This window comes from Monodelphis domestica, chromosome 2 (genome assembly GCF_027887165.1).
Source record: "Monodelphis domestica isolate mMonDom1 chromosome 2, mMonDom1.pri, whole genome shotgun sequence".
NCBI classification, from domain to species: domain Eukaryota; kingdom Metazoa; phylum Chordata; class Mammalia; order Didelphimorphia; family Didelphidae; genus Monodelphis; species Monodelphis domestica.
In genome coordinates this window covers 344,571,105-344,598,264 of record NC_077228.1, presented here as the reverse complement: position 1 = coordinate 344,598,264, position 27,160 = coordinate 344,571,105, and the positions used below count along the sequence as shown (strand labels likewise).

Here is a 27,160-nt window from a genome sequence, read left to right as displayed (position 1 = left end):
TGTTATTCATTTTTAAAGAAAAGCAGAGGCATCTTTCAAAGATGTGTACCCTTGCCAGACAATCTGTTGTAGCGCTTAATATACTAGCAAATCCTTTTAACAGGTTGTTTATGTATGTCAGCAGAGAATCTAAATGGTATTAAAATACTAATATAATGAAGAAGTTAGCTTCTTTACATGTTTTAGAGTCCAAGAACACATATGGGAGGCCTCTGTTATCACTTCTCCATCATGATTTTTGCCCTTTCCCTTTTTTAAACTCTTTACTAAAATGAAAGATTTTATTTCTTTTGAGAGTGCCAAGGATAGAGAGAAAGGTTTTGTTTAAATCAGTGGCATATTCCAGTACCTGCACTAAACTCTTATCTCTAGACATATATATTAATTGATGCTCTGAGTTGAACTTCTACAGAAGAGGCTAAAAAAGAGGAAATTTCCATTTCATGGAAAGTCAGTATCACCATCCTTAAAAACCATTTATCATTTCTAGCCCTAGGTCTTTGTCACTCTGTCCTTTCTTTCCAATTGCTTATAACTTAAAAATCAGCTTGGTTTCATGATTATTGGACTCTTAGATGTTTTGTTTACTCCAAAATGAATGGAACAACTTTTCACAATGCTATCAATCGTTATCTTTTTAGCCACTGCAAATTTTCTGCCTTGAGAATTGTTACTAGTTAGCGTAGGAAAAGGATACATGCAATGTGGGAGAAACAAAGCAAAAAATAAATACATAAATTAATTAATTAATAAAAGCTAATTACTCAGATTATATAGACAAATGGTTGTTTAAAAAAGACATTTTTGCAAGCATAGGAATTTAGTTTTGGGAGAATAAGCACTGGCTACTTCTGAAAATGGCTGTTTTTCACTTCATATGAGTTAACAAGAGAGACCACTACTTAGCTTTATTACTCATATCATTATTTAAATACATTATCTATAGAGTATATTATCTAATATATACACAACAGCTGAATTTTCATTAATAGACATTAATGATTTCCCAAATTTTCCAATTTATTAAATAAATCTTTTCCAAAGGTGTCATACTGCCTAAACTTTTAGACTATACACTGTTTTTAACTCTTCAGGCTGTTATTATTTAATGATCTTGCCCTCTCTATAGAGTAGTACAAGCTGCTTGATTAAATGCATAATTCAAGCAAAATCATTGGCTATGGACCTGAATTGCTCTGGTAATCACAAAGTCCACCATTTCACTTTGACTGTATAGCCCTGTTCTATATCCTGCTTTGTAGTATTTTACCAGAATTTTGGAAAATAGGCATTTTATAATATGAAATATTAAATTTTATTACTTTTCCTTTTTTCCACCTTAGCTTTTTTTAAAATATAGGTAATCATGAACTCTTAAGAAAAGGCATTGACAGTAAATGTATGTTTTGGCAGAATCCCATACACACAAAAATGGATAGATTTTGCAAATAGAATTAAGAGAACTGCTGTAGTGGGTTCTTAATTGTTTCTGTGTACTTTGCAACTAAATATACACCCTAGTGCTCAAGCCAATCTCATTTTCTGGACTAAATATAAGATAGTATCCTTCCTGGATAAGTCTAGAAAAGCAAAGGAATTAAAGACTAGAAAAACCTTCAGAAAACATCTAGTCTTTCCCCTAGGCAGTACTACCCCAATGCTGTTCCAATTAAATAATAAGAAATTTTTAAATTTAAAAAATCTCTAGGAAAGGACATTCTAAAATAAGAAGATTCCCTTAGCAACCCATTACAATGTTTCAAAAGTCCGTACTACCAGAGAAGATTTCCCTTAATTCTGACTTTCAGTCTTCTTATAGCTTAATCTCATTTCTTCTTCTGCCTTTTACAACCAGTTGCCATCTGTACAACAACACCTTTCATGCTTAAGAAGACTATTATTAAATTATTGGCTCAATAATATGGGTCTTTTTAACCACCAAATAATCATTTTATTTTTAAAAAAATTTCATCATTAGACTCTTTTCTGAACCTTTAAAAAAGTTTTTAACATGCATCTCAAGCCAGAGTCTCAGTTGTATAAAGCAATATAGTAGGAAGAATGCTTCCTGACTTTTCTAAGACATATTTTGATTTCTATGAGTGGCAGCATATTCTAATAGAAAGAACAATGGGTCTGGAGTCAGAAGACTTGGGTATATATCCTACCTGGGGTACTTAGTACTTGTGCATTATTGAACAAGTCACTTAAATGCTCTAGGCTTGAGTTTTCTCATCTATAAAATGAGCTCATCTCATCTCTTCCCACTGTGCTATTTGTTATTATTTGCTATCTGGTAGTTTTCTCCCCACCCTAGAGGCTGTATTACCTCTAGATGTTAGAAGAGTTCTTCCCTTCAACATTTTAACCAGACTAAAAGAAACAAAAGTGGCTTTAATTTTTGAAATTTTATTGACAAGGAAGAATGTTTTGAAATAAATCAGGGATTACTCATCCTAAATCAAAAACTGAGGCCAAATCTGAACATATTTTGAGGTTTCAATGGTCAACTTAACCATTTCAAAAATAATAAGGCATATGCACTTTTTTCAAGTTATGACTAGAGATTTAGCTATATGCTTAATAGAATATAGAAATAATGTTACCAATGTTGTGATTTTCATGTCGTTTTTACAAGCTTGGAAGAAGGGAAACCCAAATGAGGGATGAAGTTCTTGCAATTGATTTTTTTGGTTTCTGAGATATTTTCCCCCTCCTGCTCTTAATATCTCTTGGCATAGGCATATCTTTGGCTTTCAGGGGAAGAAAAATTTTCCTTTACTTTTTCTCATTTATTTTCTTGAGGTCAAATTCCAAGTCTATCTATCTATCTATCTATCTATCTATCTATCTATCTATCTATCTATCTATCAATTATTTATCAGTATATTCAAATTTCTACATTCATTCTGTTTAGGAAAAAGCAATTAGAAATTTGGATTTTTATGGCAATTATAAATGCCTATCCCCCCTCATAACATTTTTTATTTAGCTTCTAATTAATTCATTTGTAAAATGCATAAAACATTGCAGCAAGATAGATTGCTCATCCACATAGAGCAAAAACCAAGGCCACTGAACAAAAAACAAATTGGCCACTGTGGGTTTGTAAATGTCGCTTGGTAAATGCCACTCTGTCTAGTGGCTGGCATATTACACAACTTCTACAACAACTGTGAGAAGTCCCTTGCATTTAGGAAAACAAATTTGGGAAAGATAGATAATGGACATTTTTTATAGGAAAGTGATTGACTGCACATTAACTTTCAAGTTAAAGTTCATGAATATATATATTATATGTACATATTTAAGTATGCCTTTAATAATATAAGGACCTATATCAGTGCTAGCTATCATTTTAGTAACTTTTAATAAGACACACATGTGCATGTAAATATGTATATATAAATATTATACATATATGCATATGAATACCATCTGTATAAACATATGTGGATAAATATCTCTTTAATAAATCATATATGAGCCAGGCAAAGATTGGAATAAACAAAGATTTACCTGATGATGGTTCAGAGACACTACTGCAGGAATTTTAGCTTTTGACAATGATAAACAAATTTCTGCAATTGATAGCATTGTACTTTCCATGAAATCACTTCATATTCAGATGACTTAGCTATTTTAGATGGGTCATTGTGTGGATAGGGCTGTTTCGGACTTGATTCCTATTCAAGACCATTAGCTTTGCAGGAGGAAAACTATCCATAATCTTAAACTTCTTGTTCTAGTTCTGTCTTACATAGTCGCATTTTGGGTCAAAGGGGATGATGATTCAATACAACATGAGATACAGCTCAGGAGGAGAGAGAATCCATGGATAGATTGATGAGGCACCATCTTCAGACATAGACAATCCATTATTATTTCTTTATTATAAATCTTATTACTATTGAATATTTTAATAACTAGGTCTGCTTGTTCAGTCTAAGCAAAGGGAATTATGGAAAGGATTAATATTACCTACTTGTCCCCCAAGGGATATGGATACAACTATATGAATATGAATATGTCTGTTGGGTTATGTGCCATGTAAAAGGTCTGTGGACTAGAAAATATTAAGAACTGTATGCAGTAGTCACATTACTATAGTAAATGTTTATACATGCTGTATTTTTGTCAAAACCATGAATTCATTCACAGTGATGATAAGACGATGGAAGCTTACTTTAGATTATAGACTAACCCCAGAGAAGAATAAAGAGAGCAGCTTTTCTTTCCCTCTACTCAGTGATAAGTAGTGTCTTCTCTGGTCAAATGAAGCTACCACTGATTTTAAGCTAAATTGAATGTCTTCATTTTTAGAAGGCTCTTTTAAGCTTCCATACATTACCAATAATCTACTTCATCCCTTATCTTAAGAAGACCTTGAGGTCAAAACATCAAAATGCTTCAGGGTGTTGTCCATGGTTCTATTGTCTGTAGTCTTATTTTGTCATGATTTTCAGAGACATCATTAAAACAAAATACCAAATGGTATTTTTCATAATGTACAAAATGGGTATGATTACCTCCCCATTTTTCTTCTTTATTATAAACTGTTATTAAAATGAACAGGTTTAATGATTTGTGAGGGGTGTCTGTTTTGGATGGACAAAGCAAAAAAAAAAACACAGTAGAAACATTGTAGACCAAAGGTGTATAATAAATCAATTGTTAAACTAGGGTTAGAACTTCTAACTTCTAAAGTTATCTCTAATTCTGAGATTATTGTATTATTTACACAAGAAAGCACCATTTTCCTGGTGCATGCCTTTCTAGCATTCTTCAAAACTTGTCTTTGGAATAATGCACTGGAAGGGGCAGTATAAAGTAAAAGGGAAGAGACCTCAAGCGCTCTGCTTACCATCCCTGCTGCCTATCCAGTTCTGCCTCTTTTGCCCAGAAAAGAAGAGTTAGATATCATAATGAAACAATTCTTGAGCCCTTCAGGATTTGTTGGAAGTGAGAATTAACTAATCCTAATGAGAGAATTCAGAAATCAGAAACTTTTTCTTTTTAATTCAGGTTTTTGAGTCACACAAACCATACTCCAAGATTATGTCTTAAAGCCCAAGAAATAAGACATTTCTTAAAAGCTGGGCTTTATTTAAGTGCTAAGTCTCTCCTAGGAGCACAGAGTAAATCTTTTTGCTAATTCATCAAAGAGAAAGGAGGTGAAAATATGTTCTTGGCAAGTAGGAGAGTGTGTGGCACATTAAAAATTTTACATTAAATCTTTAATTAATGAATGCTGCAGAGTCAAAACTGTAGTAGGAGGATGTGTTTGTTGTGCTTGTTCCAGCTATTGGAAGAGAATTGATGTATCTCAACTTTTAATAACTAAGCCCCATTTTTAAAAAAATTAGTATCTTTGTTGCATACTCTTATATATGACCCATCATTTTTATTAAGTTGAAACTCATTATGGTTTGTTTTTATGTGTTAAAAATATGTTCCATCAATAACACTTGATATGTTAGCATTATATAATATTATATGATAGTATCAAGTAATATTTGAAAATTATGAACTACAGATATGTCTTCATATTTGTAATATATAACAAATGTATATATATATAGTAAATGTTTATTATGAAACACTGCATGTAAATACAGAAATAAATAAAAGGTGTACATTGGAAAGGACTATTTTTACACAATTTATAAGGATGAGTCACTATCACTAATTGCATAAAATATCTAGGTATTTTATTGTAATTTTCTAAATTGGAGTGTATGTCTGAATGTTTCATGGAAGACATTTTTATGCATTGATTTTCATGAGTTCATATGGATAGCACTAAGTACTAAGTGGCTGGAAATATTTTCAAATTAAGGTCAATTGAAAAATAGCTTCCTAGGAACCTTGATTTGTATTTAGCTTATATTTATATAGCTGTGTCTTAAAGGGCTGAGTTTTGTCTTCAATTTTTTTAAAAAATGGTTATTTATAAAATATTCATTTCTTTGAAAAGTCTCCAATGGTTGGTTTTATGTTGTTTCTAGAGGATTTAGTTATCTCTTTCCTGGTACCACTAAAATGTATATGGAGAATCAAAGGCTTGGAAGTCAACAACCTATGCCCAGCATAATAGATTTCATTTTAATATTGGAAAAGATTTTAGAAATGACTCAAGTTAAGTGATTACATACTTTATCTGAAATATCTGAATAATTAGCTCAATTTTCCATTTTACTTTTAGCATTGGAGGAAGAGGAAACAAAATAGTCAAGTTACATGATTAATTATTTCATGGAATTATTAAACTACATTGACTGAGCAGAATTCCATAACAAATTTCAGTTGTTGACTTATACAGTCCCAATAGTAATAAATGAATGTCCTCGATGTGATGAATTTTGCCCAGGGGAGAAAAAAGGTGTGCTATGCCTATTAAGAACCTAATCTTGGATATGATACATTTAAAATAGCTTACTAAATGTTCCTTATTAACTGGGGGGACATGTATTGGTAATATTGAATTAGAAGGAATTTGGACTCTGAAATTAAGGAACTAATTCATTTAATAATTATGTTCATTGGATCTCTCATTCTCAAGCCTTTCATAAGTCTATCAAATAAAAACAATATAGAACCATTGAGTAGGGTTTAGCACAGGACCATAACCTTTTCTATAGTGTGTCATAAAACCATCAAATGTTAAAGCAACAAGGAACCTTAGAGATCATTTATCCAACCCCTTCCCCAAAGTCACATAGTTAGTGGTCAAACTGGGTCTTGTAAATCAAGTCTCAAATTCTAGTTTGGTGAGCATTTGATTTCTCAGTTTCATCAAGATAAAAAAAAAATGTTTCTCTTGTGTTTCTGACCTTGCAAAGTTTATTGAGGGTGAATCAAGAATCACAGATTCTAAAAGCTATAATGTACCTCACAGGCCATGTAATCCATCCAGTTACTAAACAACAATCCTTTTACAACATCCCTGAGAAGTGATTATCCATACTGTTTTTGAAGCCCTCCATTGAGCGAGAGCTCCCCATTCCATTTTTAGATTGCTCTAATTTTGGGGGGAAGTTTTTCCAACTATCAAGCCTAATTGAACCTCTTTTCAACATCTATCCATTTCTTCTAATTATCCTCCAATGTTAAAAAAAAGTCTAATCTTTTTTTTTTTTGCATGACAGCCTTTCAAATATGATTGGCCCAATTTCTTCTAAAGGCTAATGATCTCCAGTTCTTCCTATTGATCCTTACATAGTAAAAACTTGAGATTCCCTACCATCCTGATTGTCTACTTCTCCAAAGACTGTGTGGCTTTCCTATAATGTATTGTACAGAACCAAACATTCAGTACTTGAGATTTCATCTGACCAGGGCAGAGTACTTACTGCAGGGCTGTCACTTTTCTTGTCTTGGAAATTATGCTTCTCTTAAAATCTGGCTTAGATTACATAAAGTTTGTGCTTACAGTTCACTAAAACCTCCATGACTTTTTTCAGGCAAAATTCCATTAAGGAATGCTATTCTCATCTTATACTTATGAAGTTGATTCTTTGAACCCAAGAATAAGACTTTACATTCACCCTTATTAAAATTCATCTCATCCCATTTCACTCAACTTTCTAGCCATACAAGACCTTTTTGGAATGTGTTATCTAACATGTTCACTCTCCTTCTCAAGTCTGTATCAAATTAAAATTAGATAAGAATGCCATTTATTTCTAGCATCATAGAGCTAGAAAGTATAATAGAGACATTAGTCCACGTGCTTCAATTTACATATGTGAAAAATGGTTTGCCTAAGATAGTACATGGCAGGGACTTAAGGGTTTAGACCCAGGGCTTTTGACTTCTAATCTAGACTCCTTTCCCCCTGTGCCACTGCTTTTCCCCCCTATACCTTCATTATGGTTAAAACTATCAAACAATATAGAACCAAGCAGAGATTACTATATTGAAGACCTCCTTCCAAGCTGACCCCACATCAGTAACTACTCTTTGGGTCTAGCCATTTGACCTGCACCAAATCCATCTAATTATACTATCTTCTAGCCAATATTGTACTTTTTTTGCTTTGAGAACAGAGTGAGAGACTTTATTATGTTATTAGCTAAAATGTAGACATATTTCTACAGCCTACCTTTAATCCTTTGAAATAAGTTGAATATTCTTGTCCAAAAGAAATTGAGATTAATCTAGTAAGGACAATTCTTGATGAAAACATGTAGAATCTTTATTATGCCCATTTCCTTTTTCTCAATGTCCACTATGTTCTATGACAAAAGGTTCTGAGCTTGGGGTCTAGGAACTTGTTATAAAAATATCCTAATAATTGAACTCTAGTACAATTGATTGCCTTGCTAATCTTATATATTTTATTTTATTTGTGTATTTATAGGACATTTATAAGTATTTACATACCTTACATATTTTTATTTAATAACATTATTTTAAGAACAGGGCCATAGACTTCAACCAAAGTGGCCAAGGCATCAATGGCACACACAAAGAAGGGTAAGAACCCCAGGTCAAAATTTTTTTCTAGGAATTGAAGTCAAGATTCTTATAATTTGCATACTTTGTTCTCTTTCCTTTTTTGAAAATCAGGACATTTTTCTTTCTCTAATCTCTCCTGTTCTTCATAGCCTTCCAATCAGCAGTTTTCAATCCCTTACAGTTTAGTAGGTCTGGGCCAGATTCCTTGAACTTATCAAAGCAATGAATTGTTTTCTTACTGTTCTCTTATTGAATATCAACTCCCTATATGACATTTTTGTTTTATCTTTTCCAGTCCAAAAATTCTTGGGAAACCAAACTGGAGCAAGTCTCTGTCATCAGTCCCATCCACATCAGTGGAAGTCCTATTTCATCTTTGGTACCTTTACTGCAATATAGCTTAAGAAAACTTTCCTTTTATACAAACCAAATAAATATAAATATATGCATTTGTGTAAAAGGAAATATTTGTATATGTGTAAAAGGAAAGTTTTCTTACACACATATGTATATAAATATATGTGTTCTTTGCTGACTGTTCAGTTCATTTTGAGCTTTAGCACTTTTAATACTGTTACTACCAGGCTGTGTCATGTTTCTGTATTTAGCCAGTGTAATCTGACCTAATTTTCATCATATATCTTACATATCTTAGTAAAACCTTTTATTTTTATTTTTTATATCAGGTTTTGAGTTTACTGTGCAACCACATTAGTGTCTTAACTACCTCTTTTTGCCTCATGAGAACTGATTTTCTTTGTGCTTTTAGAATTTCATTCCTGAGAACTCTCTATCCCCTGTAGTCTGGCTTTCCAATAGAATTTTAATCTTTAGTATCCTACATATTCTTTTTGGAATGCTTTGAAATTGGCTTTCCTATAATTTAGGGCTCATGTCAGACTATTTTCAGCTTTTCTCCATTCTATTCCACATTCTAACATTGAGTAGTAACTTCCTCCCAAGGTTCCCATCATTTCCATCCCATGAACCAGTGTTCTCTTTGTTGGTAAGGATTATACCCCAGAATAAAACTTTCCCATGTTGGTTCTTCCTTATTTTAAGGTGGTACTATATTGGATTAAAATAACCCCCCAAACTGCAATGTCAGTGTGACCAGCATAGCCTACAGGGCAGGGGTTCTTTACTGTTTGCATCATGGACCCCATGAGCAGTGTGGTGAGGCCTATGAATCCCTTCTTAGAATAATTGTTTCATCATAATTAAAGGAAATATGAAACTTCAGTTAGAGATTAGTGGAAAATGCTCACACCCAAGTTGATAGACCCCCTGAAATTTATCCATGGCTCCCTTAGGGACTTATGGACCTTTCTATAGAGGATCTCATTTTCCATCTGCTTTCTATGTGACAATATGTATATTACATGAAGTAAAGATAGCTGTTAACCTAATTTAACAAAGATATCAATTGTACATCTTTAAAAAAATACTAGAGACAATCTAGTTCTTAAAAGTTACCACAATGAAACCTGTGATTTGGGCAAGGATGTAGCTGATATAAAGAAATTCATCTCCAGAATAAGAACATGAAGGATAAAACAAATCACTTTCCATTCAGTTATACTAGTAAAAACATGGCCCCAATTAAAGTATTTTTATTGCCTGCCTACTATTTAGCTGTCAGAATTATGATTTTAAATACTGTGGAAAATTGATAGAAATTATGATTATGGGTAGAAACTCAATTTTTAAAAACTGATATTACAATCTTGAAATGCTTTTGACAGTTCTTTATGTTGATAATTTTTTTTGAGAGGAGGAATGTGGAGAGGCATTTGCCCTAAAATTATGCCTTTTGTCAATATAATCCAATAGACAGTGGGAGGCATTGTAGATACCATATATAGCTTAAATAGACCCAATATACCATCTATATTAAAACAAGCAAAATTCTAGTAAAACCCACTTAGATGTTGTTGAGTCACTGTTTTACTGCAACTTTAATAAAAATCAACTGCCAGTTTAATAGGTGCAGCCACACATTTTGCCAGAGATTTCCAATTATGATTTTCCCAGTAGCAAACACAAACAAAATTAATGTCAGCCACATCCCCCAAAGCCTAAACTATATTACTAATGAACTCCCAAGTACTCTCAAAGAAAACTCTCTATGCAAAAACAATAAGGTGGAAATTACTGTAATAATCCAAATGTAGAAATAGAAGGAAGAATTATTGAAATGCAGAGAGGGATTTGTCTGTCATGATCCCATTAACTTTGTTGTTACCACAGCATATGAACAGTAGCACTTTTAAATTACTAGAATATTCCAATAATATAAAAATCATGTGATTTTACTGCCCATCCCCCTACACTATCATCTATTGGGTGATGACTAGTTGGATGGAATGCCACAACTGAAAGGTTATAAAGTTGGCTTTACCATGAGGATATGGTAACATTTAAATTGGAATTTTGATCACATGTACAGGAGACAAATTGAATCATAGGGATAAAACTTTCATCTAGAATTTCTATATTCCTGGAACCTTACCTTTATATTTTATTTTTGAGATTACATCTCCCTACTTGCCCAGGTTGGCAGAGCAATCCCACTACTGGTCAGCCCAAAAGCTTTGACCTATTCCATTTCTGACAAGAGTCAGGTCTGTTTCACTATAGGCAGCCACCACACTCAGGGTTCATCATCATGGTGCTCTACCTAGTCCTGACATCTGATGGGCTTCCAAAATCCTACTGAAGCTCAAAACCCTCAAACTAGCTTGCTAGGCTTAGCTTCCCCAGGAACAAGTATTACAGGCTTGTACCACTCAACCCAAATCTTGTACCATACTCTTAAAGAGTTCCATGAGCTAAGGAACAAATTTTCCTGGTTAGTGATGGAAATGGTATTTAAGCAAATGATATTCTTTAAGGCTGGTACTGGTCACATACATTAAAGAGGCATCTGTCTCCATTTAGCTGGAATACCTTCCTGAAAGATAAGATGGCTGAATGATTTTTGTTATAGATTTTTGGATATACCACAGCACTTGTCAACCCATTGCATACACCATGGCACTGTGGGGTTTCACAAAGAAATATAAAAGATGGCACCAGTCCTTGGAAAAGCTCATGATCAAGTCAGGAAGATGATGAAATATACAGTGAGAAACCTGAAAATGCAAAGCAAAAATGAGAATTACCCTACAGAAAAAGTGCTTTAAAATTTGGGACAGGAGGGATAGAGTAGAGCTGAGTGGCTCAGTGAATAGAGAGCCAAGTTTAGAGATGGAAGGTCCAAGGTTCAAATCTGACCTCAGATACTTCTAGTTGTGTGACCCTGGGCAAGGCATTTAACCTCCGTTGCTTAGCTCTTACCACACTCTTATACCTTAAAACTAATGTGAAGTATTGCTTCTAAGATATAAGGTAAGAGATTTTTTTAAAAATTAGAGGAAGAAAATGGCACCAGCTCTGGCAAGGGATATATTTATCAGAAAGGTGATGTTTGAGTTGGTCTTTGAAGGAAGAAGTAAGTAGAGAAAATGGAAATAATTTTACACAGAGGAGGATAGTGTGAACAAAGGTAAATGATGAGGCATAAGACATGACAGTAGCTCAGTGGATAGAGATCCAAGTCCAGAGTTGGGAAGACCTAGGTTCAAATTCAGCCTTAGACACTATCTAGTTGTCTGACCCTAGGCAAGTCACTTACTTCCTTATTACCTAGACATTACCGCTGTTCTGTCTTAGAACTGATAACTTTGTTTGCATTCTAAGACAGAAGTTAAGGATTTTTTAAGAAGGTTCAAATTGTAGTGAGTTGTCAGATTTTGGAAAAATCCCTTGAACAAAGTCTGTTTCATTTTTGTCTTTTTATCAATAAGGCCTGACACAGGCATGGACCCAAACCAAGTTCTTAACAAATCCTTATTAAATTGCATTGTTTCTTCAATTAGATTGTAAGTTCACTGTAAAAGAGGAAAATCCTCCCTCAACATGGGGTGAGAGCCATATATGGAGTTATTTGCATCATAGAATTATTAGAATCAAATGAGAAAATATACACACAATACTAAGTAAATGATGGTTTTTATTAGCATTGTGTTGGGTACAAAATAGACACAAATATGAATTGGGATGAAGTATTTCTCTCCATTTTCCACTACAAAATACTCAGTGTTCTGTTTCTAGCTTTCATGTCCCTAGTAAAATTCTATTCCAGTTTTCTTATTAAAATATTTTTTATTTTTCCTTTTATCACATTAGTCTCCTACTCACCAATTTTTAGTTGTATATTCACAGACAGTGAAAGAATCAATCTAAACAAATCAGAGGTTGTATTTGAGGGAATAGTTAGAAACAAGGTAATATGGAAGCAGATTATGGAAGATCTTAAAAGCCATGAATGAGTGTCTACTACTTGCATGACTCTGAGCAAGTTACATCCTCCCAGGAACTGTTTCCTCTTGTGTGATATGGGAATAATCATTTCCAAGGTCCCTTCTTGCTCAGGGGCTAAAATCTCTTAAGATCTCAGTGATAAATAATAGCTAAAATATAAAGAAAAACAATCTATCTGAACATAAACTAACAGAACTGTAGCCTATGTAGGAAAGGGGTAGCGTAAAAGATTCTAGGTAGAGAAATAAATGGTGGTTTATTTCTAGGTGGTACAGTGTGCCAGACCTGAAGTTGGGAAGACCCAAGTTCGATTCTAGTTGTAATGCCCTGGGCAAGTCAACTAACCCTGTTTGCTTCACTTTCTTTGTCTATAAAATGAGCTGGGGAAGAACATAATGAACCATTCTAGTATCTTTACCAAGAAAACTACAAATGGGGTCAAGAAGAGTTGGATGCAACTGAACATCAAAGAAATGAACAGGCATAGATCTATCTACTTTGGAGATCAGAACTTTGTAGGAAAACAGTTTTCTGTCTGAACTCAACTAGAAAGGGTCTTATTTTCATTGTGGTATTAGAATTAAAGGTCTTAAAGTTTAGTTCTCCTAGATGTGAGTTAAGGGAAGCTGAAAAGCCAGACGTCCATGTTCATAATAATTGATGCTTCTATAGAACTTGAAGATTTGCAAACTATTTTGTTCATAATCTCTCTGTTGGTCTTCATAGCTCATAGTTTTGAGAAGTAGTTAAATTTGGTCATCAGCCCTATTTTACAGGTGAGGAAACTGAGACTTAGGTTAAGTGATATGGTCAAATAGTTAAGTAAAATTTAGTAAGGATTTGAACACAAATCTCTTGTAGATTTATAAAGCTATCTCTGAACAATAGCCCAAAAAGCATCTGGTCCAGGTCCCTCATTTTACAGGTGAGGAAACTCAGACAGAAAAAATAACTTAGGGGGCAACTGGGTAGCTCAGTGGATTGAGAGCCAGGCCTAGAGATGGGAGGTCCTGGGTTCAAATCTGTCCTCAGACACTTCCCAGCTGTGTGACACTGGGCAAGTCACTTGACCCCCATTGCCTAACCCTTACCACTCTTCTGCCTTGGAGCCAATACACAGTATTGACTCCAAGACAGAAGGTAAGGGTTTATAATGGAAAAAAAAAGAATAACTTGCCCAAAGTCACATGGTAAGTGGAAAGATCGAGATTTTAACCCATTTCTTCATTTTCTAAACCCAGCATTCTTTCCATTGCAAAGCATGGCCTTGCTTTCAGTATTATTTTCACTGGTTCAAATGCCTCTTTTTAATCAAGGCCATGTTTGTTTCTGATTCTATAAATAAGCCATGTTCTTGTAATTTCCCTATCTGTATATAGCTTTGTAGCCAACATTTAATAAATCACTTCCTATGTTCTATACAATTGGCTGTGTATGGTGATATATGAAAAATACCCTTTTGAGGGAAAGGAAGCTATAGTACTGTCTCAAGACCTATGTCTATGGAAGACAGTCCTCTCTATGCTCTAAGGTAGTGTCAATGGAAGTGACCAATGATAAACAAAAGAAGCCATCTGTTTAGAGAGTACTCTATAATCCTCATCAAGGATCACCATTAAAATGCTAATTAAATTAATCAATACCACACATTTATCATAAAATTTCTCCCAATGTCCCCTCAAAGAACAATTAAAAAATAGAAAAACCATCACTATAAATACACATGGTTCACCAAAACAATATATGTCAAAATATATGCCTCATTCTGCATTTTAAGTCTATCCCCTCTCTGGCAGGTGGTGGGTGATATGTTTCATCTGCATTCCACTTGATTCATGGTTTATTGCTGCATTGATTAAAGTTCTAGTCTTTCAAAGTTTTTTCCCCTTTTAATGTTTTGTCATTATGTAAATTGTTTATTTCACTATGCATCAGTTCATAGAGGACTTCTCAATTTCCTCTTAAACTTTCTATTTCATCATTTCTTATGGCCCATATATTCTATCATATTCATATAAAAGTTTTGTTTAATCATTCCCCAGTAATAGACACCCTCTTAACTTCCAGTTTTTAGCTACAATGAAAAGAGGTGATTTTGCACACTTTTGTATATATGAGTCCTTTTCCTTTTTTTGCTAACTATAAAATCAACATATACATGCTATAGAACAATGTGGAGATACCAGAATCCCCTACAGCTACTAAGATTACAAAGATCTCTTTATAATAGTTCATAATTCATATTATCCAATCTTTCTGACATTTATTTAAAATGTCCCTTCCCCTAGTTATGACACTTTTATGTTGCAAATATGCCAAGCAGCTTCTCTGCATCATACTCTTGAAATCAAATTGTTTAGCCAGTGCAAATTGATAGTGGGTAAGAGTTTATGGGTTTGTTTATTTCTTGTCATGATTTTTGCTCATGGAAAGATCAGTTATTTCTTCCATTTTGAAATGCCTTCAAGGCAGGAAAAAAAGGGATTAGAATGCTTACAGTATTCTGTGCTCAGAAACATAGAACAGATAGCCTGCTCTTTCTGAGTTCTAGCTTAAAGTAGGGGCAAGCTCTGAATTCAATCAGGTAGAGATTTTGAGCTAATTTATGGTTGCCAGAAGCAAAAATAAATATCTTTTCTCTTGCAGTATAGTGTGTTCAAGCTTGAGGATGATGTTCATATTTTTAAATGAAATAGTTCAATTTGTGATTAATTAAATAATACATTAATAATCCAGTCTGATTTTTGGATTTCATAAAGCAAGGCAGCAACAGCAATGTAACAGATTTTTGTACATCTTGAGATCACTGATTTCCTAAGACCTATAATCTTTTCTTCTTTGGACAATACCAAATTCACGAGTCTAGGATTCCAGCTCTTACTTAATCTGGACCCTCTATACCCATTAAAACAGCAGGGTTGCACAGTGGTTAGGACATTAGAGTTAAGGTTCAGGAGCCCTGACTTCAAACCCTGCTTTGGACACTAATTGGCTATGTAACCCTAAGAAAGCCTCTTTCTGTGTGCCTTAGTTTTCTGATCCGTAAAATGAAGAGGTTGAGTTCAATGGCTTCTAAGATTCCTTCCAACTCTGAGATGATGATCCTATGCTTCATTTTCCTCCTACCTCCTAACAGGAAATTCTTGTTTAAGTCAGGCATGACTTTTTTCTCTACAAAGTGAATATTTCAGTTCAAGTCAATGAGCATTTATTGATCACTTACCATATACCAGGCACTATGCTAAACGGAGGGGCAAAAACACTGTTTACCTTCAAGGAGCTTAAAATCTAATGGGGAGAAAAAATATTCAAGCAAACAATTTAAATACAAGTGAATACAGAATGGCAAAGGACAGGCATTAGCATTAAGGTAGGCTGGGAAAGGCTTCTTGTAGAAGGTGAGATTTTAGCTGAGACTTTAAGGAGGTCAGAAGGTAGAGATAAAGAGGTGGAGAATTACAGACATGGAGAACAGTCAGTGATAATGCATGGTGTCACATGGAAGCAACAGCAAAGACACCACTGTCACTGGAAGGGACAGAATAAATGGAGGGAATTCAAGTGTCAATAGACTGGAAAGGCTGGAAGGGGTGAAACTATGATTGACTTTAAAAGTCAGTGAGAGAGGGGCATCTAAGTAATACAGAGCACCAGGCACAGAGTCAGGAGGTCCTGGGTTCAAATATGACCTCAGACCCTTCCTATGTGATCCTGGGCAATTTACTTAACCTTGATTGCCCAGCCTTCGCCATTCTTCTGTCTTAGAACTGACACTAATCCAGAATGTAAGAGTTGTTGGGTTTTTTTTTTTAAGAAAAAGACCAATGAGATGATTTCAGATGAAATTTCACTTATTCTATAGAGCCTTTCCTGACTATTACAGAAGCAGCATTTTGAGACTCATGTGCTTATACCATCTACCTCACATTTTATGAAGTAATACTTTATAAAGAAAGCACTATATAAATATGAGTTGCTTTGATTACTAGGGGCACCTAGATGGCACAGAGGAGAGTGTTGGAACTGGAGTCAAGAAGACTCGTCATCCTAATTTCAAATTTGGCCTCCGACTCTTACTCTGTGACCCCAGCCAAGCCACAGAACCCAGTTTGACTAAATTTCCTCAGCCATAAAATTAGCTGGGAAAGGAAAAAGGATTCCACTCTATATTTTTGCCAAGAAAACAGGATCATGGAGAGTTGGAAATGCCTGCAAAGCAACTCAACAGCAACAAACAAGGATCCATATTGATACCTTAGTGATAGCCTCACTGATCACTAAGGATCATCCCCTGATTTTATAGCTAAGGAATTGTAATGCTCAGAAAGAATCTGACCAAGGACTCATAACGAGTGATAGAACTGGAACTAGAACCCAGATACTTTCCTCCAGTTTTCCTTATGACAAGAAAAGTGTAGTGCTTTGAAGTTTTCAAAGTGTTCTTTATGTGATTACCCATTTTATTCTCATAATAGTCCTTGGAAGTAGGTGCTATTATGACCCTTATTTGACAGATAAGGAAACTGAGCCTGACCAGTAATTTAGTTATTTATAAGTGTCTGAGAGATGATTTGAATCCCTGATTTCAAGTCTAGCATTCCACTTGTTTTCCACCAAATCTCTTAGTTGCCACTAACATCTCTATTGTGTAATTTAACATTAAATCATATATTCTTTTCTAGTTGTTTTGTCATTTTTTGAACTGACTAATAAGATACCAGGTTCTATAGGGTGAGCAATCATATCTAAACACTCTTTGGGGGTTAGTATTTTAAGCCCCCCAGGTGCTTTAAAAATACTCATCAATTATGAAATAACTGTTACTCCTTGTTAGCATTTATTTAATTTTTGCTATCACACTGTTGAGGAAATATTAATTCATGGATAAATTAAATAATTTAAGCAATGAGAGAACTGTGACTCTAGTGCTTAGTGGTATCACATCTTTTGATGGTTTTCTCACAAATGAATCACCCAACTTTAATCTATCCTAACTATAGGTACAATCCTTTATGTTATTTTTAAACCCTTACCTTCCATCTTAGAATCAATACTGTGTATTCGTTCTAAGGGAGAAGAGTGGTAAGGGCTAGGCAATGGGGGTCAAGTGACTTGCCCAGGGTCACACAGCTAGGAAGTGTCTGAGGCCAAATTTGAATCCAGGACCTTCAGTCTCTGGACCTGACTCTCAATCGACTGAGCCATCCAGCTGCCCCCACCCCCCAATCATCTTTTAAAAGACTCTTAAGTGAAATCAAGCTTCCTATTTAATGCCATATGTTGTATATAAAATAACACTTAATAATATCTAGTATTCATATTGCACCTATTATCTTAATGTGCTAGGCAATTAGTAAATATTACCATAGGTTTTCCTCATAACAACCCTGGGAGGTAGGTGTCATTGTTGTCCCTGTTTTACAGTTTACCTAGGCAAACAGAGGTTAAATGACTTGCTGAAGAAGGTCATACAGATAACAAGTGTCTGAGGCTAGAGTTGAACTCAAATATTCTTGACTATAGTTCCAGCACCCTATCCACCATGCCATCTAGTTGGAGCTAACTTTGGAGCTCAGTGTTTATAGTACTATTTTGTGTCTCCTTGATTTTATCTTCCTTGACTGTTTCTTTTGTTTTCCCCTTCCTCTAGGATTTCTTCCCCTGTGTTTCTTCTGGGTCTGTTCAAAACGTGCATAATTGAAGACAGAGGTTATGAAGTCCAACCTAGATGGCCTCGCGGACACCACCTTCCGGACCATCACAACAGACCTCCTCTACGCAGGCTCTAACGATATTCAGTACGAAGATATCAAAGGCAACATGGCGTCCAAACTAGGATACTTCCCACAGAAATTCCCTTTAACGTCTTTTAGGGGTAGTCCATTCCAAGAAAAAATGACTGCAGGAGATAATCCCCAATTAATTCCATCAGACCAGATAAATATCACAGAATTTTACAATAACAAATCTTTATCCTCCTACAAGGATAATGACGAGAATATCCAATGTGGAGAGAACTTCATGGACATGGAATGCTTCATGATTCTAAATCCTAGTCAGCAGCTGGCCATTGCGGTGTTGTCCCTCACATTGGGCACTTTCACAGTCCTGGAGAACCTGTTGGTGCTGTGTGTCATCCTTCATTCCCGTAGCCTCCGCTGTCGACCCTCCTATCACTTTATCGGTAGCCTGGCAGTGGCAGACCTGCTGGGGAGTGTCATTTTTGTCTACAGTTTTGTTGACTTTCATGTGTTCCATAGGAAAGACAGTCCGAATGTGTTTTTGTTCAAATTGGGTGGAGTAACAGCTTCCTTCACAGCCTCGGTTGGCAGCCTCTTCCTCACAGCCATTGACAGATACATATCCATTCACAGGCCACTTGCTTATAAAAGGATCGTCACCAGGCCAAAAGCTGTGGTAGCATTTTGTGTCATGTGGACCATTGCCATTGTGATTGCTGTTCTCCCTCTGCTAGGATGGAATTGTAAGAAGCTCCAGTCTGTTTGCTCAGACATCTTTCCTCTTATTGATGAAACCTACTTGATGTTCTGGATTGGAGTCACTAGTATTCTGCTTCTGTTCATTGTGTATGCCTATGTTTATATATTGTGGAAAGCACATAGTCATGCAGTCAGAATGATCCAACGTGGCACCCAAAAGAGCATCATTATTCACACATCAGAGGATGGCAAGGTCCAGGTCACTAGACCTGACCAAACCCGCATGGACATCAGGCTAGCCAAAACCCTTGTCCTCATTCTGGTGGTCCTGATCATATGCTGGGGTCCGCTGCTTGCCATCATGGTCTACGATGTCTTTGGGAAAATGAACAAACTCATTAAGACAGTGTTTGCTTTCTGCAGTATGCTCTGCCTACTGAATTCTACCGTGAACCCTATTATCTATGCTCTGAGGAGCAAGGACCTGAGGCATGCTTTCCGGAGCATGTTCCCCACTTGTGAAGGCACGGCACAGCCCCTCGATAACAGTATGGGGGAATCCGACTGCCCGCACAAACATGCAAATAGTGCAGGCAACGTTCACAGGGCTGCTGAAAGTTGCATCAAGAGTACAGTTAAGATTGCCAAAGTAACCATGTCTGTGTCTACGGATACCTCGGCTGAGGCGTTGTGAGCTGAAGACTTCTCAGCCACATTGGGAGAAAAGAAATTAGGCTTTTTTGTTTGTTTGTTTGTTTAAAGGAGTCTATCCTCTCATATTTTTAGGTTTACTATATTTAATTAAAAAGTATTCGTCACAACCATCATTAGTCATTTTAAATGATGAGAAATTAAACACAACTTTTAAAAGATTTTACATTAAGAAAGTCAGTTTGTTGATTTTTTTTTTTAAGTTGAGTCACCCATGTTTGACAAAATAAAGGAAAACGTTCTGATGAAATAAATGGAAAACTTGTAGGGGAACATGATCCAAACTTAAAGTAGTTTGAAAAATTCCATCAAATGAGTAAAGCTTTTGTAACCATAACTTTCATGATAGTGTAAAATGTATTTGATGTCTATAAATAAGAGGTTTCTGTTTTTTCCCCTAAAAGCTGCAGTACTGAATTAGAAATATTTTGTAAAACTGTATTGTCCTGTAAACAGTGTACTGATGTTTATTACATGTTATTTATATTAGTCTCGTTGGACAGAAACAGACTTTCATGGAACCAGTACAGAATATGCAGTGGTTAAGTCCTAGTGAAAACCTTCATTTGCCAATCATCTATACTATGACTTTAGAAATCTTACACGTCATCTTTGCCAGTATTTTCATTCTTTCGACATCTCAAATACCCCTAAGCCATAATTTTTCTGTTAACACAAAACAAGAATAACAGGAGTATTAAGAATCATTCATTCCTTATAAGAACAATATTTGCTGATCCCAACTTTGCAACTTAAAGTTGCAATTTTAAGTTCTAAAATAATTTAGTTTGCATTTTCTAATCACATTTGGTTAGTGTCTTCTGGACTATTGCATTTTGATTGTGTAATGTATGACTCTAAGAACTGATGAACAAAGAAATAGTGGTGTCTTTGACCAACACCCGATTTTTTCCCTTATGTCGTTAACTATCCCCAGACCTCTTAAGACAGCATGTGTCAATCTTAATGTAAGGTGTTATCACTGTGCTGTTGACGTATACTTGAAGAGTATTGCATTCTTATATTCCAGGTTTAAGTAGATTCTCTGCCTGGGAGGCCAAACAAGAGTCTTCATTTTTTAATTGAAAAGAAGTATTGTCTGGATTAGCAAAAGTGTACTATGTGAAATTTCTCTGTGTGTGTGTGTATGTGTGTTTGTATGTAGACCATAAATGTGTTTGTCACAGTGATATTATAAAGTTAGAAAACTGTGACTAGGTGTAAATTGTATTACTTGTTGCGCTCTTTGCACATGAATTCAGTTTCTAAAATTGAGTTCTTTTCAACATCTTGGTAATGAAACTACAGACTGCAAAAATTCAGAAAATTTTCATCCACTTTGAGAAAATATGCCAAGCATTAAAAAAATATCCTTTAGTGTTACTCAACAATAATACTTAACAAGGAACAAGTGATTAAATATATCCCATGAAAAATCCTGTATTTTCAGTGCTAATTTCCCAACTTGGGACACAGAACATTAAAAAAAAAATAAAAGGAGGCTACAATGGTAGGATAAATGGATAGAGGGAAAGCCTCAGAGTCAGGGAGAAATGGGTGCAATGGTTTTATCTGACACATACTTGCTACATGACCCTGGACAAGTCACTTAAACTCTGAGTGCTCTAGGCAAATGTCCAAGATGATAAATTGCAGAACAGTTGCCTATCTACATTGGTAGGTGGGAGGTTCCTCATTTGGGAGTTCTATCCTCATCTGTCCCCAAAGAGGCAGAATTCATTAAAAGGATGAACTTGCCTCACTAAACCTGAGCCATTTAAAAATAAAAGAAGTAATAGTTCATCTAATTTTTGTAACTCCCAGTTTTAATGGCACTAAAGAGGCTTTCCTCAAATCCACCTCTAATGAGGCATGACTGCCTGTCACAGCCTACATGGCACAAGAAGATAGTGGGCTGGGCAGTATATTTAGATACTGAAAGGATGCAGTCTTGATTATTGGAGCCTGACTCACTTTTAAAGCTCAAATCAACAAGATCACCCCTCTCTTTTACCTTGATTGACTTGGCAGATGCAAGGACTTCTCTTGCTTTTCCTGTGCAAACTGCTTTTCTAAGACTTCTGTCCTGTTCCTGGCAGTTGACTGAGATTTATTGACAGGTAAAGGTTGGAAATGAGGCTTTTTTAGGCCCCAATCTTTTATTCCTTCACAGTGTCATAGGGACCCAGAAATGGGCATTCTGTCAGGAAAAAATGGGATTCCTTAAGAAGCTGCTAAACCCTGATGGATTTTATTTATAAACAATCTTCTCTTCTTCCTGAAACAAATCATTACTCCTGCAGCACCCCGAGGCCAGGTCTGTACAACAAAGGTGAAATGGAAAGCTTGCAATTATCTGGTAGATTCAGGGGAAAAATATTTCTCCACCATTCCTAACCCCTTTCCCAACCCCAATTCTCCCATTCCACAATTATGGTCTATGACCAAACTGCTCTGTGGCCAAAACTGGAATTGTCTGACTGCATAACTCAGAGTTGCTCAAAATCTCCAGATCTCTATATCTCTGGTCTGTGCAGAGGAGACTTTAGAGTGATACTGTAGTATAATGTCCTTCTAAAAAAAAAAAAGGCTGATTTATAAATAAATTCCATGAGGGTTTAAATAGCCCTTAAAAAAACCAGCCATTCTTTTGCCCTGAATTATCCAATGTCTGCACAGTTCAGAATTCACCAATTCTCAGCTCTGTTATGAAACTCTGGCCTCAGTGAAAGTGAGTAGTAGGAGGAGTTGGATGAAATCCAATCATTTAAGAAAAAAAATCTAAGATCCTCTTTTTTGAAACTGTGTTCTTGTGAACTCAATGCAGATTTTGTAAATTTGTTGTGCTTTCAAATTCTAAATTGTATGTAATAAATCAAGGGATGATGGGGCTGTCAGCACTAAACTTGGTGCTTATCTATATCATAAGAAATAGCATCTTGTGAGATACTACCATGTATCTGTTACAATAACTTACATACATACATCCTAAACTAGTTCTGCACACTTTGCCTTTTTAAAAAAATCACTTGCTAACTCAAGTGACTAAAACATACTCCCTGTTGAATATATTCACTAAATGACAATTAATTAACAAATCAATTCCTTAAGCAAAACTAGTTTCTTTAATGTGGTTTACATGTGAGTATGCTTTAGGTGATCCTGCTTTGCAGTCATCTGCTTTCCATTGGTGATTAACAATGATCCAAATGACTCACAAGTCTTAGTCCTAAACACTTCATCATTGTGCGCCATAGTTCATGAAGGGCCGTCCTCCCAGTTGACTTTATTTCTTTTTAGGAGTTGACCCAAGCACAGGGTTCCTTTGGTCTGGTCTTCACAGCTGCAATCCACCCAGGAACTGCTCACCAATCCAGATTTCTTTCATTATATACATATATATATATACATATATATATATATGTGTGTGTGTGTGTGTGTGTGTGTATGTGTGTGTGTGTAATGTAAAAGAAACTTGAGGTTTGGGATGGGCTACGTCTTGCAGATTGCTAACTAAACACCAGCCAATTGCCAGGACCCCATAAAACTGTGTAATGACACCATCAGAAGCCAATGAAACTCTGGTGCTTTGGATCACTTCTGCAAGAAATAAGCAGCACCATTGGCTGTGGGATGGTTTGGCCCTGCTTAGATAGCACTATAGTTATCATTCTATCTGTCCATTTCTGGTGTTTCATATCTGTAAAAGAGACCACCTATCTCATGTGCAAAATTAGACTCCTCATGATCTAATTGTATATTTGTATGATATTTTAAGATCTCCTAAATGCTGTGCTATGGCTAAAAATGTTTGTTTTTTCCTTGCACTGGCCCTCGGTGAAATGTTAACGTTACCTATTGTAACATAGACAAGACATTTTATCTACTGATTTGGGCTGAATGTATGTAAATAAGTTTAAAAAATAAAAAGCCAGATGTGTGAACAGTGGCCTAAAAATCAGTGCTTTTCAGATAGGGCAGTGTGTTTAAGTTGCTATGGCCACCTAAAAACTATCTCCAGATAGACTCCATGTATTGGGTGCTGGGGACATGGGGTTCCCCAAGAAGGAAAGCATTTTCTTGTAATAATAAGCAGCCGAGACGCTGGATTATCTGAACTTTTATTTCTGATGTTTCAAAGTGGAGAACACAACTCTTTATTGTCTGTAAATCTAACATGATTACTTTCTCTTAGAAGAATATTGTATTGTTAGATGTTTGTTGAGCTGGTAACATCCCTGCAACCGCTGCAATATCCTTGTTAGTAATCTGTATGAAACTTTGTACACAAGTTCTGGTAAAATTGTCATTAAAGTAGCTTCAACCATGCAACTATCTATGGCAGAGTAATATTTCTCTACTATCTACTATGCCCAGATTGAATTTTATTTCTATTATATAATGAAATATACAGAAAAGAAATGTTTCATCCTGCCCGAAATTCTCAAAATTTAAAACTATAATCAAATAAATCCCAATACTGTCCTAGAGGACTCAAGGTGCCCTTGGAAGCTACTTTCTCATTGCATATAATGAGAGTAAAAGAATGTGATATCCATATTAATCTCTTCCAGATTTATAGACAAATTTGCAAGGTCCATAATGGCATGGACATTTCCTGGGGGAATGGGCAGAGGAATATATAGAAACTTAACCACTTGCATACATACACACACACATAATACATATATACATACACATATATATCTTCAATCAACAGTAAAGAAAAACATAAAATCACCAAAAAGCATTTATTCACTGAGGCTTAGGAGAAGTCCAGTAAATTACAACAAATTGATTATTTGCATTGTGTATGAACTCAGTAAAATCTAACTTATCACTACATATTGCTAAAACAGGCTAAATAGATAATATTAATTAATACTACTTTCAGTCTTTTATTTAAATAAATTTTATTGGAATTAGAACTGGAAAGAACTTTCGCAGTCATCTAATGTTTGTTCCCCCTATCTAGACCTTGGAACCAGAAGAAATAAAGTGAATTAACCAAGGTCACCCAAGTTATAAGTGCCAGATCCAAGAATTCAAATAAAAGAGCAGAGTCCTTTGCTTCCAAATGCAGGACCTTTTCTCCTACCCCAATCCAGCAACACAATTTTGAGATATAAAAGCACAAACTGCCACATCTTGACTTATTGACATATTTTTTAATAAAAGATAATTCAACATACAATTAAATTAGAAACATCTAGCCAGCATCTAAACTGGTGACTGTTGATAATAAATATGCTTTGTGACTTTTTAAAAAATTGTACTCTGAGGATCAGTAAACTCATTGTTCTTCCTATTATCAGATATTCAGGATTTTCACACTTTGAGCAAGTCCTTGAGTTCCCTCTGAACACAAATATCATCTTAAGTAAAAATACAACCAGTTTCTCATCATCTTAAAATCAAAACTCAAGAACATAAAAAATGAGGCCCATATAATTCAAATGTTACATGCACATTTAGAATCAGATGGAAACCAGTAAGGGTATGCATCATACCTGTATTCCCTTCTCTTACTCTTGAGGTGGTTTGAAACCATCCGGTAGCCCTTTAAAGTCCAACAACAATATGGTGAGCCCTAGGATATGGGAGGCCATTGGGCTCTTTAAGGGGGTAGTGAACAACCCAGGGCAGAAACAGGACAGGTCAAAACTTCAGTGCCAGTCAGCAGTGGGCAGTAGAGAGACACTGACTGAGAGACAGAGAGAAAGAGAGAGGTGGGGTGGAAAGGGGAGATAGGAAGGGGAGAAGGGAGAGAGAGAGGGAGAGAGAGACAGACACAGGAGAGAGACAGGTGGAGAGAGAGAGAGAGAGAGAGAGAGAGAGAGAGAGAGAGAGAGAGAGAGAGAGAGAGAGAGAAGGACGGAGGGAAGTAGAGAGGGAGGGAGGGAAGGGAAGGGAGGATTGAGAATATTACATGGAAATATGAATCACTTCAAGGCAGAATCTATAGGTTACTGGATCACAGACTTAAAGCTGGAAGGGACCTTGGAGGCATCTATTCCATTTCCCTAGTTTTTACAAATAAGAAAAAGGAAATCCAAAGAGGGTTAAGTGACCACCACTGATTGTCCTTTTGTACATTCTGCTTCACCCCAATTGTCTCTTCTAAATCTTGAAGTCATAACTTGAAAGATCTTTTAACCCTGCCTTGATACACTCAAGTCCAGTGTGAGTTTTCTGTTTCTCACATATAGTAACAAATGAGAAAAGAGATAAAGTTCTTTGCACACCTTAAAATTCTGTCAGTGATAGTATTATTATAAAAGCCCCATGTAGGTAAATAAGATGATGATTATTATTAATTATCATCTTTTAGATTTAGAGTTAGAAAGAACACTTCTTAAAAGTATATCTAATCCAATTCCTCTCATTTTGCAGATGAAAAAACTAAAGCCCAATGAGAGCAAATAACTTTCCCAATGGCACATGGATAGCTGCAAAGCCAGAATTTGGGCCCTGATCCCCTGACTATTATGCATATATCCTGCATATAGTGTATAACATATCACCAGCAATATCCTGGTAAAATAGTAGCACCCTCCCTTTATATTGAAGATTTTGAACTTAGGTGAGGACCTTGGTGAGACCAACTAGGTAAACTGGTTTAAGTCACTTCTGCTTAGCCTCTGGGTATTTTAAGGATACAGGAAATTTAGCCATCGCCTCAATAAACAGTAATGAGGAAGCATGGTGAAGATTAAGAACAAAAAAAGAAAAAGGTAATAGTATGGATGACATTTTAAAGTAAATCAATGAGTGAGGATTATAGGGGAAAACCACTTATAATTAAGAAATTTTGCAAATTCAATATGAAGATGGGAAAGTTCAGCCCCTTAGATGTCCTCCATTCCTCATGCCCTAGAAAGAGTCAGAGGTGAGGGCAGCCAGTGGGTAGTAGATATGGTAGAAAGGCCCTAAGTGAGAGTGTCTGATCAGTGGTTTCTTGGGAGATTCAAGGACAGACATAGCTATGTCCAATGGAGAATTGCAAGAAATAATGAAGGCAGATCAGAATGTTCCCCACATACCCAAGTTTCTTGCCCTGAGCCAAAGCTCCAGTAAACCAACCCTAGTAATGACTCTGGAGGAGAACTTAAGAAAAGGAAATATCATTATTAGAATTATAGAAAAAAATTCAGAAAAATGACTCTTCACTAAGATCATAGTGC

At 35.6% G+C, this 27,160-nt stretch overlaps 1 protein-coding gene across 1 annotated transcript in view; it reads left to right on the top strand.

Annotated features, from left to right (window-relative positions):
- CNR1 (cannabinoid receptor 1) overlaps positions 1-24,308 on the top strand; it is a 30,815-nt gene extending 6,507 nt beyond the window's left edge. Inside the window, exon 2 of the mRNA XM_007484309.3 lies at positions 18,476-24,308. Within this exon, the coding sequence (XP_007484371.1) occupies positions 18,538-19,959 (1,422 nt within the window). The 5' untranslated portion in view covers positions 18,476-18,537 and the 3' untranslated portion in view covers positions 19,960-24,308. The remainder of the gene's footprint in view (positions 1-18,475) is intronic.
- Positions 24,309-27,160: the final 2,852 nt, after the last annotated feature.